The following is a 16,535-nucleotide window of genomic DNA, read 5'->3' on the forward strand; positions in this document are numbered from 1 at the left end:
GGAAATACTAGGTACTATTAAACTATGTATATAAGAAAATTCATGAATTAAAATTACGTATATAAAAATTATTCTGAATTAAAATTATGCACATAAAAATAATTTCGAATTAACTTATCTACACAAAAATAATTCTCAATAAAAATTCCATTTTAATGGGAGATAAGGGAAATAAATTATTTTTGTTAAACTATAATTTTTTTTTTAAAAATTTTAACAATGTCCTAATCAGCAAAATTCCAAATAAATCGCGATATAATTAAATTTCCATACTAAAAATATGCTTTTGTAAAATTGTTACTAAGTCGCGACATAATATTAATTACCTGAATAATACTTCACTGTGAAAACCTTCTTTAATTCGTCGAATTATCATTACGTTACGATATAAAAAATATTCGGTTTTAAAATTATGCAGTGACAAAAATTTAATTGATTCAGTTGTTATGTTAGATACTATATTTTTTCTCTATTTTTATTATGTTATTATTGCAAAACGGCGTACCATACTTTAGTGTTTAAACGACTTTTTGAACGGAACTAAATATGGTTTAAAACGTTGGTGAGGGTGGTATTTAATAAAAAGCCTGCCCGAGCGAAGACATAAACTATGCCGGGTAACCGGCACAGATAATGCTGGGTACACGGTTATCCGGCAAAATCACTGTCCGGTGCATCATTACTTTGAACTCATTGGCAGACAATCTTCAAAATAGTAAATATGTAATTGATGAGAATATTATAATAACAAGTTATTTACTATATATAAATGACATCAAATTCGACGTCTCCAGTCGGTAGTTACAGATATTTGGGATATAATCAAAGCCGAAATATAAACCATACTAAAAAAGCTGTCAAGACATATACTATACTGATACTAAGTTACTCCTGTGGAATAATTCGTTGGTCTGGCACCGATTTAGAGTCACTTGAAATAAAAACACACTTAGGAGAGAGAGAGAAAGGAATAATTAATATTAATATCTACTTCAAAAACACGTTTCCAATCTGCGATTAGGAATATTTTAGAACAAGGAGTGCTGATAGTGCATTACACAATTCAATCTACTCAATTTTAACCTCTCGCACCCCACTAGACTTTAATGATTCAAAATTATAAAACAAAAATCCAAAGTTGACATGTGGAAATCAAAAGCGCTTTATGGAAAATACCCAAACTAACATAAGTGGTTAATGAAAGGAAATATATTCTCAGAACAGAGCAATTTGTGATAGAGATCCAGCATTAATTAAAATTACCACATGCCAAACATGTAACTGATCTCATAAAACAATTGACCATATCACTCGAGGTTGCTCATTTTTAGCGAGCTGACAGTACACCAATAGACATAATAATGTTGTTAAACAGATACACTCGCTACTAACAAAAAGAAATGAACGCTATAAGTAGGTATAAGCTACGTATTGCAGCGAGCACGAGTGTGTTTTTGTGCGATTGGGCACGCGTGTGCGTGAACGGCTTATCGATTCGCCAACTAACCGCGGGCGTCTTTCTTCATGTGCGCCGTATTTGTAAAACAGTTCAAAGAAAAAATAAACTATCCGGATGTTTCCAGAAGGTTCCCGAAAGTACACAAAAGAGTATTTAAAGGAAGAGACGATCGCCGAGAGAGTAGGAAGTAAATTGACCGTTGCAGAAGTGAATCCAGAAATAAATTGACACTGATAGCAGTGAAATAAATAGAGCATTGAATAGTGATATATCAACAGTAGTATAAATAAATCTAATAATTCATAACCTAAGGTTAGTAATAATTTAATAGTGTTTTTAAGTTCTTCAATAATTAGTGTAAATAAATAGTTTTTGTCGTTATCAGTATTAGAAGTTAATTTTGTTAAACCCACAAACATTACGGTATATTAAAAAAAGGGATCTAAAAGCGCCCTTAGGTAGTCTGTCCCCTTATTTAAAAAATATTTATTATACTATGTAGGCCCTTTTTAAAAATTCATCGGATTCCCACACATTTCTGTGAAAATTTGCACTGAACAAAGACGGTACCTATAATCTACAAAATTATTTCTTTAATTTTTAATATATTCCAATGTAATGATGGAAAATAAATTACTGTGTATTGGAAGTAATTGAGGGTTAAGTCGTGGAAAATCACATACAAGAAGGAAAATTACCTACTAATTTTCTGATGGTAAGTATCTATAATAACTTCCGCTTAATAATCATCATCAACAAAAAGCGCTTTCCACCTAATACTTTCCGTAGTTGTTTCATTTGCAGTCATGCATTGGCGCAGCATATTTCGAACTATTTCCGAAACGTACGTAGACTTTGCCCTGCATAGCAGCATACATGGACTCAAATATACAATAGATAAGAAAATAACGTTAATAGAAAGGTGCCTAACAAGTACACACTGCATTAACTAGAACATGGTAAAATAACCAATTGAATTTTAGGTGCTTTTGGATTGCAACGGTATTGCTAGGTTTATTTGGATCAAGCCAAATGTTTCTGATATTTTGGAACAGACATACAGGTCATCCCACAAGAACGACATTTGAAACTTTTTTTCTTCCATTGAATGAAACTCCTTTTCCTTTAATAACAATCTGCACAGAAACGGCTGTCATAAAGTCTAAACTTAGAAGAGTATTATCTAAAATGTAAGAGTCTGAGATATTTTTCAGTAAATCATAAGTTCGGTTAGTTAGTCACGTATACCTTTGATCTCTGTTTTACATATGTGATAAGACACACTCTGACAGATATTTTATATATTTTTAACAGTCAGTTTAACGATATTATTTATGTATTTACTACATCCACAAAAATGTAATCATCAAGAGATTCATCAATACTACTATTTTAGTAAATCAACATTAACAGACAATAATAGTACAGCATCACATAGTTAAGACACAAAATTTTTATTTAAAATTCCTAGTCAAATAATAATGACAATTATACATAATTTAATTATGTCTGGCCAACGGCGCCCTTTTGTAGCGTTCTGTTACTATCGAAAAGGTAATTTCGGAATAGTAAAAGGTGCCTACATCCATTCCACCGTGTAACCAGGGTGTGTGTATGTGTGCATAGTAGGGTGCAGGTGAATTTTCTGTAATGGAAATAAAAAGTAACGAAACTTTAGCAAATGTGTAGCTACTTGGGGAGTGTCAAGGCACATCTGGAGTTGGTGCTTGTCGCGATAACAAACCAAAGACAGTGTTGAGGAAGCGGGTTTCTGACGCTCAAAAGGCTACAGTTTCTTTCGAACAATAGAAAGTGGTGCTAGTCGCGTTGAACAATTAGATTCCTCAGAATCGTCGTTAGCTGTAGCTGGACCAGAACATCTGCTGCAACTTTCAGGTAGCAGAACCCCACCAGAGAGGCTACATGAGACGTTCATATGCGTTATGGTGTAAGACGAATCTTCGTGACCAAGCTATGTAAATTCCAAATAGCCTAATCTTTTAACCAAACTTATTACTGCACCCCACGATCCAATGTGAGGATGCAGCATGGTCCAACTTGATAATAAACTGAAGAGTGTCAAACAAGAAGGCTCCTAGACTTAACGTGCTGTGGATGGGTATTTGGTGGTCATCTAAAGTTCTACATGTCGGAATTAAGTTATCGACACCACGCATTCAACTTAACCACACTAACTCTGCTGAGTCATCTGTTCTCCTATTCTTTCTAATTCCTCTTCATTTCTAACCTTCTCTATCCACGGTATCCTCATCATTCGCCTGCAACACCACATTTCGAACGCTTCTAACCTTTTCTTTTCTAACGCGCCCAGCGCTTCAAACATATACCTTTAACAATCGAATTCGAATTTCTACATCAATCGTTCGTGAGCATAGAACTGACTTCTTCTTATTGAAGGCGACTCGACCCTGCGCTATTCTCTGCTTTATATCACTACTACTCCTTCCATCCTCACTTATCTGACTTCCTAGATACCTAAAATCAGCCACTTCTTCTAATTTTTCGTCTCCTATCTTTATATTCGCTCTTTCCCTACTTGCATACCAGTATTCTTGTTTTACTTTTATTTATTTTCATACAATATTGTTTTGTCAATACCGCTTCCACTTTATTTAAGACTATCTCTAACTCCTCCTTGCTAGATGCTAATATACGAATTGTTTAAACTAAGTTATAAATTTTGGATTTTGATTTTATGTTCAATAAATGTTGATTTTTACTAAAATTCCTTTTTTTTATGCATCTCGTCAAAAATGAATTCGATTGTAATTTTATTCTGGGAAGTCCTGAAGTCCCGAGACGTTGATTGTGGGTTTGTTCTCGTTTTGTTTTTACCAGTAGCTTTAATGTTCGGCTGAATTCAAATGTCGGGATATTTTCCCAAACAAATGCATCTATTGACAAAGCTGTCAACGTTTAATATCGAAATTGTTGAACTGAGAAGTAATGGAAATATGTTCTCAAACTAGATTTTCAAACGTAATACGTTACGTAAAATACACCGTCCATTTTGCTAGATTTTATTCCAGTGATTCATGACAAAGTTATGTTATTAAATGAATAACAGTTAATAGGTTATATCAATTCTTAAGAAATATTATACATATTGTAATGTTCGTTGGTTTAACAAAATTAACTTTTAAGACTGATAACGACAAAACTCTTTATTTACACTACTGTTGTTATATCGCTATTCACTGCGCTATTTATTTCACTGCTATCACTGTCAATTTATTTCTCCACTCACTTCTGCAACGGTCAATTTATTTCTGCTATGTCGGCGATCGTCTCTTCCTTTAAATACTCTTTTGTTTCCTTTCTGGAACACTCTAGAAACATCCGGATCGTTTTGTTTTTGTTTGAACTTTTTGACTGCTTTCCCAGAACGCAGGTACGACACACACATTTACAAATACGACGTGCATGAAGAAAGGCGCCCGCGGCTAGTCGGCGAATCGATAAGCCGTCCACGCACACGTATGCCCGATCGCACACAAACATACTCGTCATCGCTACAATATGTTACTAAATTGTTTACACAGCCAAATATTTTATGACAAAAGCTTCGCCATTAAGACTCTATTCAGTTAATAGATATATTTTTTTTTCTCTAGGGATTTGATTGGTTATTCCGAAGCAGACGTAGAAAATGCTGTGCTCGAATTATTTGAAAGATACGAGTCTAATGTTAACAAAACAGCGTTAATAGTTTTGGATGAAATTTTTTATAAAAACAAAATATGGGATGCAACCAAATTCATAAATTCAGTCATTCCAGATTGTAAAGAGTTTTTAGTTAAATGCCAATGGGAATCTAAAGATTTTGATTGTGCTTCTCGATTCCAGAACGATTACATAGAACATAGAAGATGTTGCATTTTTGCTGAAAGGTAATTATGAAAAATAATTTAAAACGAACGAAAAGGTGGTAATCTGTTTCATTATAAATTGTTTACAGACACACAACCGATATTTATGCCTTCCCAAAACGATTCTACAATCTTTATACCCAGATCGATATGGGGCTTACGGTAGTTATTAATTTCCCAGGGGATGATTCTCTTCCCGAGGATGCTTCCTCTGCGAAGGTATGTCATACTGTAACGCCAATAAAGAAATATCAAAAAATATTGCAACTGTTTTAAAACATATATAAGTAATTATGGGTATTTTATAGAATATTCGAAACGTGTTCCATTTCTTCCCATTTATTATATAATAAAATAATCAGAATCAATCAAGAGCGAAAACGATTTATTACAACAAAACCAGCAGCGCCAACGTTTCGCCTCTAATTTGAAACTTTTTCAAGATTGCAGTTCATAGTAACGGTGTTAAGAAATACGTGCTTAATTAGTATGAACTTACTACGAACTTATATAAAGTCATAATGTATTGCTTACAAACCGTCGAGGTGAATGATACATGAGTCCCCAAAATAAAACTTACTATCACAAAAACACAAATGTATGTATATATTATAAATAATTGAAAGCGTGTAAAGATAAATAAATAAATGGTTAAAATAATATCAAAACCGCGTGGTACACTAGGACAGAGCAGGACATACAGTAAGTACAATATAAAACCGGTCAGATTAAAAGTTTTTTTCTGAGAAAATGTAAATGGTATATATATTATAAAATTAATTTAGTATAGGTAGAGATATACAGTAGAATCTGCGTATAATGACATCGAAGGGAAGCGGGCGTCATACAAAGCTAAGTCTTTGAAAATATACAACTTTCTATTTTGTTTAGTTATTTAGCTTAATAGAGAGAAAAATTACAAATTGTATATATTTATTAACAGAAAAATAACGATGAATTGTAATATCAATATACATAAGAAGGGTCAGAAGAATGAGCAAAAATGTTATTATAAATCATTTGGGTCACTATAACCGGATGTGATTTCTTGTCAGTCATTTTAAACGGAGTCATTATATTTAAACTTTCCTATAGAGAATTTAATATGAAAACCAAACTTAACTCTGCAATTACTTCATATTAAGCGGTTAGTCAATATAAGCGGAGTCACAATAAACGAATTCCACTGTAGCAGTTAGTTAATTTAATTTTAGTATTAAGTAATTTTAATTGCATGGTTTTATTTAATAACTATTCACTACAAAGTTGTTTTCTAAGTCTGATGAAGAATTCATACAGCTTTCTCCTCTAATAATAGAATAAAGAATGTTTCTAAGAACAAGCGTTTGAAATAGTTCCTCAATATGTAAAAAGCTGGGCTTGTCAAATCTCAAAATGGGGCACACGAACCCTTAGTTCATAGTAATGACTAGTAGTGACCTACTTGTCCTTAATTACAACGAAAACCAGAAATCCACTTTTCGTTGATACTAAATCAGAGTCTAAAAAAAATGCCGCATGATTCTCTAAAATGGTACATTTATTTTTTTATTCTTATTGTAAATCCCTTCATAAGTGAAGACTTTTTCTCGAACACCTCTGAATCACTTCCAATTTATATGTATAATGCCTTTTCCCTAATTCGAAATCCGTCAATTGAAATAATTTTGCGGACCCTTAGAATTGATGGTTCGACTGTATCTGTATCATCTGCCAAATTGAGACAACTGTTCAGGCAGATTTAATGAAATAATTTAGTTATTTCACAAAATAATTAATGTGATGTCACACAAATAACAAGTACACCAAAATTATTTATTGGCTTTCATACAAATAGGTACCCATAATTTCTCGCACGATGAAGAGTTCCGTACCACATACCGCTACCACGTGTCTCACTCGTGCCTTCCCACCCGTGTCACGAAACTTTTTCCACTTATTATGTATATCGTGCATATTTTGTCTTCGTATCAGTTGCCACATTTAGTAATACTTCAATACAGTAATAAAACACTAAAAGATTTTATTTTGTAGTGTACATAGGTACAAAGAAAAACTAATTTATATACTGCGAATAATATCCGATATCTAACCGAACTGTCATCTTTCGACCTGTCATGCCTAAGAACTAAAAGGAAACTGCTTACTTCTATACGAATTAAGGAAATAATCGCCTTATTGACCTTTTAAGAAACTATAATGACTACATTGGTTTTCCACTTTAACAAGCTTGCATTATTTGCTATTTTGGAAAGCTGAAATGAAAATCTGGACTTCTTTGTCACTCTGTGTGGTGGGTTGTCTACACGTGGTACAGTATGTTGGGTTGCCTATACGTGACAATTGGTAAATGAAGAAATTCCAAGTCGGTTCTGAAGATTAATCTTATAATTTAATATAGAAATTTCTTACAATTCCTAGGAAATGTATACATTTCCCTGGATACGTATGTATTAAAAAATGTCTGAAACAATATTTTATAGATTTCCTAAATAGCCTTTGAATTCTATACAATTCCTACATTTCTGGTAATATGTACATATAAATAAGGATAATCCGCCTTAATATCACCTTGAAAAAGTTCCTTATGAGGAGGTGAAACGTTTGTTTACTATTACCAAGAATAAACTTTCGCACTTTATTGCAGCTCCATTTCTAATATTAAATAAATTTAAGAGGGGAAGAAATTGTAAACATCAGATAAATATTTTAGCGAAATAAATAGGGATTAATATTTTCAGATGAAAAACTTAAAAACCGCCGTCATGTATTGTATACTCTTAATCTATTTTTTAAAGAAGATAATCACTATGCACTAATCCAAAAACTATTACCTAAGTATGTAGGTTTTTTAAACTCGCACAATACTAATTAAGTTCTTATACACAATAGATCTTTATTAACGATGTCTACGACAGTAATACAAGGCGATCGATAGTGACACGTAGCGCTCCTGGAATTATATTGGACCTTATGTTGCTCCATTCAAATATCCGCTTTTCCGTTTATTGATTCATCCGCTTTACTGTTAAAACTACCACCATTAGCAGTGCCGAATAGTTACATGCATATACGTGTAATAATCAATTAAAATATTGCACCCCCAACAACGACATCAGGATCTTCTTCGATATATTCGCAGCATTTCGCATAGTTCGGCCATTCACAGCTGAGGGTATTTTCGTTGAAAATTAAAGGAGATGTACATTTAAACATGTGCCCGTAACCATGGAAACATGAATAGAACGTCCTGCAATTGTCAGGATTTTTTTTTAATCCGACATAGTCGCTTTCGCAAATGTCCGTCATCAACGACGCCGGTTGATCATCATCGTCTCCAACAAGTGCAAGTGCGTCAATGAGTTGGCAGCTAAGCGAAATCTCATTGAAAACAAAACCATCGGGACAATGGAGAACTGAAAGTACATTGTTTCCTTTCGAGATTATCCTGTCGTCGTTGCTATTGAATGTCTCGTACGCCAGATCCATTGGAGTTAGAATAACACGGTCCGCAATTGACGTGGGCATCGTGATTACTCCCACAAATAGTAGAATGTGAATAGGAATGTCTAAAATGATGAACTGTCAGCAACAACATTATCGTNTTCTCTACGTTGCAACCCCAGCTCTATAACTGCCTGTTGCTCTTTATACAAACTAAGTATCACTCTTCTATCTTTGTAACTCATCCCTACATTTTTAGGTATATTTAACATCTTGTCAAAAGCTTTTTCTAAATCTACAGATCCTATGTACGCGCTCTTTCCTTTCTCTATCGTTTTCTCTATTGTTACCCTTAAAGCTAGAATGACCTCCTGCGTTCCTCTATTTCTTCTAAACGTGCGGTACTACTGGGTCCATCGTCATTGCCATTTGCTATCAAGTATGCAGTATATACTTGAAGGTAGTAGAATGATTTGGTCTGTGCGAATTAATTTTAAAATCTAATCATGTTGTCCGAACTGGGGGCGAAATTCTAGAGAGTGTTGCGATTTTGCCTTGTCGAATCGCACGTAATGTTTTAAAAATCAAATTGTTTGTTTGCTTTTCCTATTCTTATTATATTTTTTAAAATTTTCAGTTTTATCAAAACATTATCGCTTAAGAACGTGACGTTCCTACCAAAGTTATGTAGACGCACTGCTTTTATCATATTAACATTGGCCTTGTTGGAGGTTTTTAGGCTTTCACGGCCGGCGTCTATCGATGCTGTGTTTTCTTCCGGACTTTTTGGCCGTGGTCCGTGGAATCTTGCTTTTTCAGACGTTTCGCCGTTCTTTGCCGATATTATCAGTTACGACTCAGCACCTGCCTAATCACCACTGAAGATGCCGTCAGCAAAGAACGGCGAAACGTCTAGAAAAGCAAGATTACGTTACAATAATCCTTGCGAAGGTTTTGGAGTAGAAATTTATTAAAATGTTTAATATACTAATATGCTTTTATTTTTCTATTTTATAGATTTGTTTGTGTGTGAGAATGTAACTTCATACCCATGTACGCTTCATCTTGAAGGTAAGTAGGCACATTAGACATTTATCCAACGGTTTAATTTCTATTGATTTTATCTTAATTTAATTATGAAACTTGTAATTTATTATTAATCTTTATTTCTCAACATATTGCGTTTAAATTCTGTTCAGCCTTTTTTCCAAATAATCCTTATACATAGGACTAGAAGAGATGATTAGACCTACCAAAAATTCATTTTGTAGGGGAACCAATTATAGAAGAGTGCACAAGAACCTGTAATTCTATTGTCTATGAAGTTTTAGAATCAGCTACTCCCCTTTTGGCAAACGAATCGTTTTTAATTAATCCGTTTTAGTAAGTATAAAATTATTCAACCTTGTAATTGTAGTACCATTTACTAAACGTACACCTACAATGTTATGAGAGCTGTTCTTTTTAAAGTGAAACTTCTATTACATCTGCACAAATTTTTTCGTCCATCTATCGCATGTCGCATTACAACCGGCCGCGGAGTAGGGGTAAAAGTGAAAGGCGCTCGGCAGAGCAGCCAACGCTAATATGGCCGTGCGCATAGTTCGCATGAGCTAACCGTGTAGCATTTATATTCTCACTCATTCGTGCAAGTGCATGACAATTACAAATATAGACTGTGAAACTCAAAGCGAAGATAAAATTATTTATAGAATAACTGAAGTTCAAAATGATTCAATGATTTAAATAAATATTGTTCTCAGTTTTTAACATGCGTCTATATTCTCACTCATTCGTGCAAGTGCATGACAATTACAAATATAGTCTGTGAAACTCAAAGCGAAGATAAAATTATTTATAGAATAACTGAAGTTCAAAATGATTCAATGATTTAAATAAATATTGTTCTTAGTTTTTAACATGCGTCTATCATTTGAATGATTGTATTTATTACGTATTCCGTACTCTCATACGCAGATTGAAATTAAAATTTATAGTTGGATATCTTGTCTACTATTGATTTCCCAGTCTCATTCCCATTTTCCAATCATTAAGATAAGATTAAGAACGTGATTTTAATTTTAATACCATAAATCGAATAATTTTCGGAAAATTTACAGTTAAATTCCTATAATAGGAAAAGTTTCACTTGCATCGTGGTTTCATAAAACCACACAAATGTTTTTTTTTGGAAATCGTTTTTAATTCTTTTCCAATCCCTTTCCCAATTTTGTTCATTTCTTATATATTCGTTGTACCAAATATTAGCGGCACTCTCTAGGAAATTCCCGAAATAAACAATTTTATATGAATCTGTCTAACCATTACACGCAGTTATTATATCATATTTTGATAAAAAGGTTAGGGCAGAATCCGAGTGGTGGTATAAATTTAGAGGTAGCTGGTTGTTTTGTTTCCGCAAAAGCATTNTGGTGAAGTAGAACGGAAAATCCTAACTTCTGCTGTACGCCAAAATTAATATTGTACAGCTAATTTATGCTGTTTCCTTTAAAATAATTAAAGTCCGCTTCTTGTAGAAAACTTTAATATATAAAGGATCGAACAATGGAGTTCACAAGATAAATATGTACACTTAACTATGAAATTAACTAGCTTAAATTTAAGAACCATAAATTGAAAGTAAAATGAATTATTTTTGAATCTTAATGTTTATGAATTGAGCTCTCGTTGTCAACTGATGCTCCAGAACTGCTACCTGGATATTTTAAGTTGCTGTTCAAATAAATTGTACACAAACAAGAAACCTTACAACAACTTATTATACGTAAGATTGGAATGCGGGTAGTAACAGCAATAGATTAATTTCTGAGATGTATGACAATGGCAACTATGAACTATACGCATCTTACTTGAAATTTGGAAAGTCCAGCCTAAATGGTTTTAAATGATATATTGCAACTACACCTGGAACTTGAATATTACGAATAAAATTATTTGAAAGAGCTTACTGAAATATGCAGATAAATTAGTCTAATAGATTAAATAAAAACATGAATAATAACTAACAACTAAACGTAATTACATAAATAAAAACATACAAATAGCGACGAACCAGTACAAGTACAAAGTTTTTCGTTTTAAGTACAAAGTCAACCTCCTTTTGTTACATTCGATCTGATTATCTCTTAAAAACTCAAAGTTAAATCGTGCTTAGTACCATCGCCATTACTCACCCTCGGTTCCTTACAGTCAGAGTGACTTCGTGGCGGTACGGTACCGATTTTAAAAAGTAGCCACAATTTAAGACATGACCGACCACCCTCGGCATGCTGTTAAAAATATTTTTTTATTTTGCAGTTGATCCTGTTTTCTAATTTTAACATCTATTTTTATTTCATGTTCTTTACAATTTTTGAGATTTTGTGTCAACATACCACAACCTGATAGATAGATATAAGGGAACTGGCTTCGTATAATCAAGCATTAGTATCATTTAATAGGCGAAATTTTCCTGTAGTGGATATAATTTTTATACGTTTTTCAGCGAATCTTTTAATATAACACCACAGACAGGTGTTTTGTATATTCACCATGGCACTGATTTACATATAAAACTCGTAAAGGAGACCATCACCTCAACTGTGTACCTTCTTTGTAAGTAAATAATTTTATTTTAAATACCTTTAATTAATATCGCATTGACTTTTTAGATTCTTTGGGTGGGGTTTTTAGTTTATTTTTAGGATGCAGCTTTGTCAGTTTGGCAGAAATACTTTATTACATATTTTTACGGCTACCCATCAAAATGGGAACATTAAGGAAAGTAGGATGCCCGAATAAGCAATCAGAACATCACCTGTACTTTTCTGATTTCAAAATAAACGAAAATGTCGTCTCAAAAAGTATTAAAGTCAAATATCGCAAAGAAGCTTTTATGCAAAACAAAGGAATGTTGTAAACTAAATTAACATTCAAGTGTTCGCTTCTGATGTTGCTTAAGAATGGACCCCTCTTCATCCACGCGTTACAACCCACCCCTTCTACGGCTTTTCTATTCTTATTACATATGTAATTTATAAGAAAATTCAATTTCCTGTGTAGATTTTTATGTATAGTAGACTAGATGAGTATAATTATTTATTTAAATGTTTTATAACGTGGATTTGCTAAGCATACGGAAATACTTGAAGGAATGATTTCCTGTATTATTCTATAAATATTTGTCGTTTGAAACTTTTTAGAAATCCGCCTTGGTTGGAAGATATAGGGCGATAAATGTTTTTCGACAAAATCAATCTAGATTTTTTCAAATTATTAATGTAACCGAAAGTAAAGTACGTAGTAAAATTCTGATTTTCTCACCAAACGACATGGCTTAAAAGTTTAGAACATTGCTTAGCATTCGGGAGGACATCGGTTCGATTCCGGGTCCGTCTGCCTTGGTCCAAATTTTTACTGTGGTTTCCTTGGATCACTTAGACAAACGTTGGGGCAATAATATTTAAAAGATAATCTTTCATTCTCTTCTATCTTCATTTCACCCATCTTAACTTTCTCACCTGAACCACCACCCACCCATTCCCACGATTCCTGAAAGCAGGCTGAAGAGGACCTTCGCCCTACCTTCTGGCGTAGTCCAGAGGGACTGCCCGTCCACCAGCATTAGTGGCTGGTGGGAATGAAACACCCAAAAGAAAAAAGAAAGGTATTTCTCAACAATTGCAATAGCAGATTTTAACAAGAGTTATGTACCGTAGTAAGGGTTTAAGAGAATCCACATCAGGTATTTGAAGATCATCAATGATCGGGTATTAGTCGGGTATTTATATACGCCAGTCGCATGAGTCATGTTTTTGACGTGACAACGTCTTATAATTCGATGGAGCCGGCTGCACGCATGAAAACACATGACTCATGCGGCGTTACCTCGCTCTGAGGCGTTCCATTTAAGGCTTGAAGTGCAAGCGAGAGCGCGGAACGAGCGACAAAGAGGCACAATCGGCCTCCGCGTTCGGCAGCGTTCGACATCTGTCTCTCTCCTACTTGAGTGAGCGATGCGTCCGCGTGGACAGCTGCTATACAATAATACATTTCCATTTACCTCCTTCTCTATATCCATACAAAATATCTATCAAACAAATAAAATTAAAATTTTCTTTTGAAAAATGAAACTATTCCATCAGTATTTTCTTATGACGTTGTCACGTTCAACTATCGTCAGTAAACCGACTTTACAGACAATCGATTTTTTCGTGCGTGCAGCCGGCTCCATCGAATTATAAGACGTTGTCACGTCAAAAACATTCAATTACGAAATAATCGACCTAATATAATTATTGCTCTTCGCTCCATTAGATACATACAACTAAATCAGACAACACTGCGAGGATAGGTAGGCTCGCATTTTAATTTGGAACATTGTCGAAACAATATTTAATCGCATAATATGAAAGCGGCGTTCCGATACGATACGACAAATCGCGTGCAGTAAATCTTGTCGTTATCACTCTGTATGAAAGTGGCCTTAGGGGCCAGGTACTTCTATCGAAATTTTTTGGAACAAAAGAACTCTGCTTCTTGACTGGTGACAGACTATCTACTCGAAAAGAATATTTATCGCCCTGTATCTTCGAAACAAATAGGCTTTTCAAAAGGACAAACTATCCTTACTTCTTAAAATAACCCATAATATAGCCCTTTTAAGTTTCGACGTACGCTTAATAAATATCCTGTATAAACTAAGGGTGCTTTAAATTTCTGCAGTCCAATATCATAAAGAAGCTTTCATGCAAAGCAAATAAATGTTGTTAATTAAATTATCGTTTCAATTGTGCGCTTCTGTAAATACTGCCTAATAATAGACCTCTCCTCATCTGCTGGTAGGGACTCGCTGCTCTTCGTCCTGTAGCCACTATAGAATGCTTTTCTGATTAATTAAAATTGATAAGAAAATTTAATTTCCTGTGTACATTTTCATGTTGTTACGTTAGATGAATGTAATTATTTATTTAAATGTCTGGGTTATATAAACTGAAGGCGGCGTAAGTTTCTGGAACTGAATAAGTACCTAAGGCTACATCACCATGTCACTGAAAACCTTACAAAGAGCGTTAGTAAAGACATACACTGACTTTGCATTGCATTCGAGTATTCATGGACTCAAGTATACAGTTGATAAGAAATGTAGTATATTGGAAAGGTTAAAAAGATATTGAACTATTAATCATTATTAACTTAATTTTTGACTAAAATGTTTTAGAATTATTTGGTTGATATTGGTCGGTGTTGGATGCCTAGGATCAGGAATTATGTTCAATCTATTCTGGACTCGTTATTCTACTCATCCCGATAGAGCTGTCGTTGAAACGTTCTTAAATCCAACAAGTGAAATACCAATTCCCACAGTAACCATCTGCATAGGGATTAAAATAGTGCGATCTAAATTAGACAAATTTATATCCGAACTGTAAGAGAAAACGTATTCTTCTTTTAAATGTAATCAGTCAACGAACGATTTAGGGTCCGAATTCGTTCAAGAAACTCCGATTGACCTCAAATTTTGACAGTAAGTAGGGAATAGTGCTAGATTCAAAAATTATATATTGCCAGTGTGCACTTTTGCTCTGGGGGTGAATGACACCCCTTCTCGAGAGCCTAGATTTGGAAAAAAGTCAAATTTTATTGTAAAATTGCTCTAGAAAGTTTTGAAAAAAAAATTTCAGCCAAATCGGTGTTTCTTAAACTGATTCGGGGGTTTGGGTATTCTGGGGACAAAAGTGGTGGTAAATTAGCATACCTAATGTCACAAACTTCTGCCATATTAAACGCCAATGTAACAACTACTATTCTACACTGACTCATGACAGTGACAGACTGAACTACTGCCAATGACTTCGATTGATTAGACACATACAAGCCGACAATGATAGAAGAACAAAAATGACTACACGCTGGCTACAAAACATCCTCAAACACACGTAATCTAATCTAAAAAATAACAAACAATGCATGTAAACAAAAATACAAAAGAAATACAACACGGATGTTGCTAATTATTAATTCAGAAACATCATGTGTAGAAATGAATTAAATTTAATAAAATATGAGGAGGAGGGAAGGGCCACATTTTATTAGTAGCCCTGTTGGTTTTCATTGATCCACTGGGTGGTTCTCAGTAAACAGTATATTGACATATGGTTTGATATATGTACAGTTTTGAACATCAGCAACAATATTTTCTTAATCCTCCTACACGTTACTTGGTTATTGGCTATTTACTGGCACCACTTCTGGCCTGTCCTTGATAGTGCCTACATAAATTAATATCTAATATTCCACAACGTATTTTTTTGTTTCAGCAATTTACATAACCATTCGGAAGAAGACGTGAAATTTGGAATAAGACAGCTAGTAAAAAAAGACTTGCGTAAAGTAAATACAAGCGCTTTAGCAATTCTTGACGAAGTCCTTCATCTAAACAATAAGACGGACATATCATCACTTGTGTCATCAATATCGCCTTCCTGTAACGATATTATGAAGAAGTGTAGATACGAAGGAGTAGAAATTCCCTGCTCCAGGGCCTTCACTGATATGTTTTTTGAGCATCAGAGATGTTGTGTATCATTCACACACTTTGTGTAAGTTTTAAAAGTATTTTTCAATAGACACCTAAACGTTTCCCTGTAGAAACTTTTTAAGTATAACTACGTCCCCTTTCGTGCTATTGGTTACACTTCGTCCCCATGTTATAGTATTATAAAATTATATAAAAAAATGCC

The 16,535-nt window shown here is 33.9% G+C and overlaps 2 protein-coding genes across 2 annotated transcripts in view; both read right to left on the bottom strand.

Annotated features, from left to right (window-relative positions):
• LOC108739756 (T-lymphocyte activation antigen CD86) overlaps positions 1-16,535 on the bottom strand; it is a 365,407-nt gene that overhangs the window by 338,395 nt on the left and 10,477 nt on the right. The window lies entirely within an intron of this gene.
• On the bottom strand, positions 7,828-8,931 carry LOC112906360. Its single transcript, XM_025980314.1, has one exon. The coding sequence runs from the start codon at positions 8,875-8,877 to the stop codon at positions 8,437-8,439; it is 441 nt and encodes a 146-aa protein (XP_025836099.1). The 5' UTR covers positions 8,878-8,931; the 3' UTR covers positions 7,828-8,436.

Source organism: Agrilus planipennis, unplaced genomic scaffold (assembly GCF_000699045.2).
Source record: "Agrilus planipennis isolate EAB-ADULT unplaced genomic scaffold, Apla_2.0 scaffold222, whole genome shotgun sequence".
Lineage (NCBI taxonomy): Eukaryota > Metazoa > Arthropoda > Insecta > Coleoptera > Buprestidae > Agrilus > Agrilus planipennis.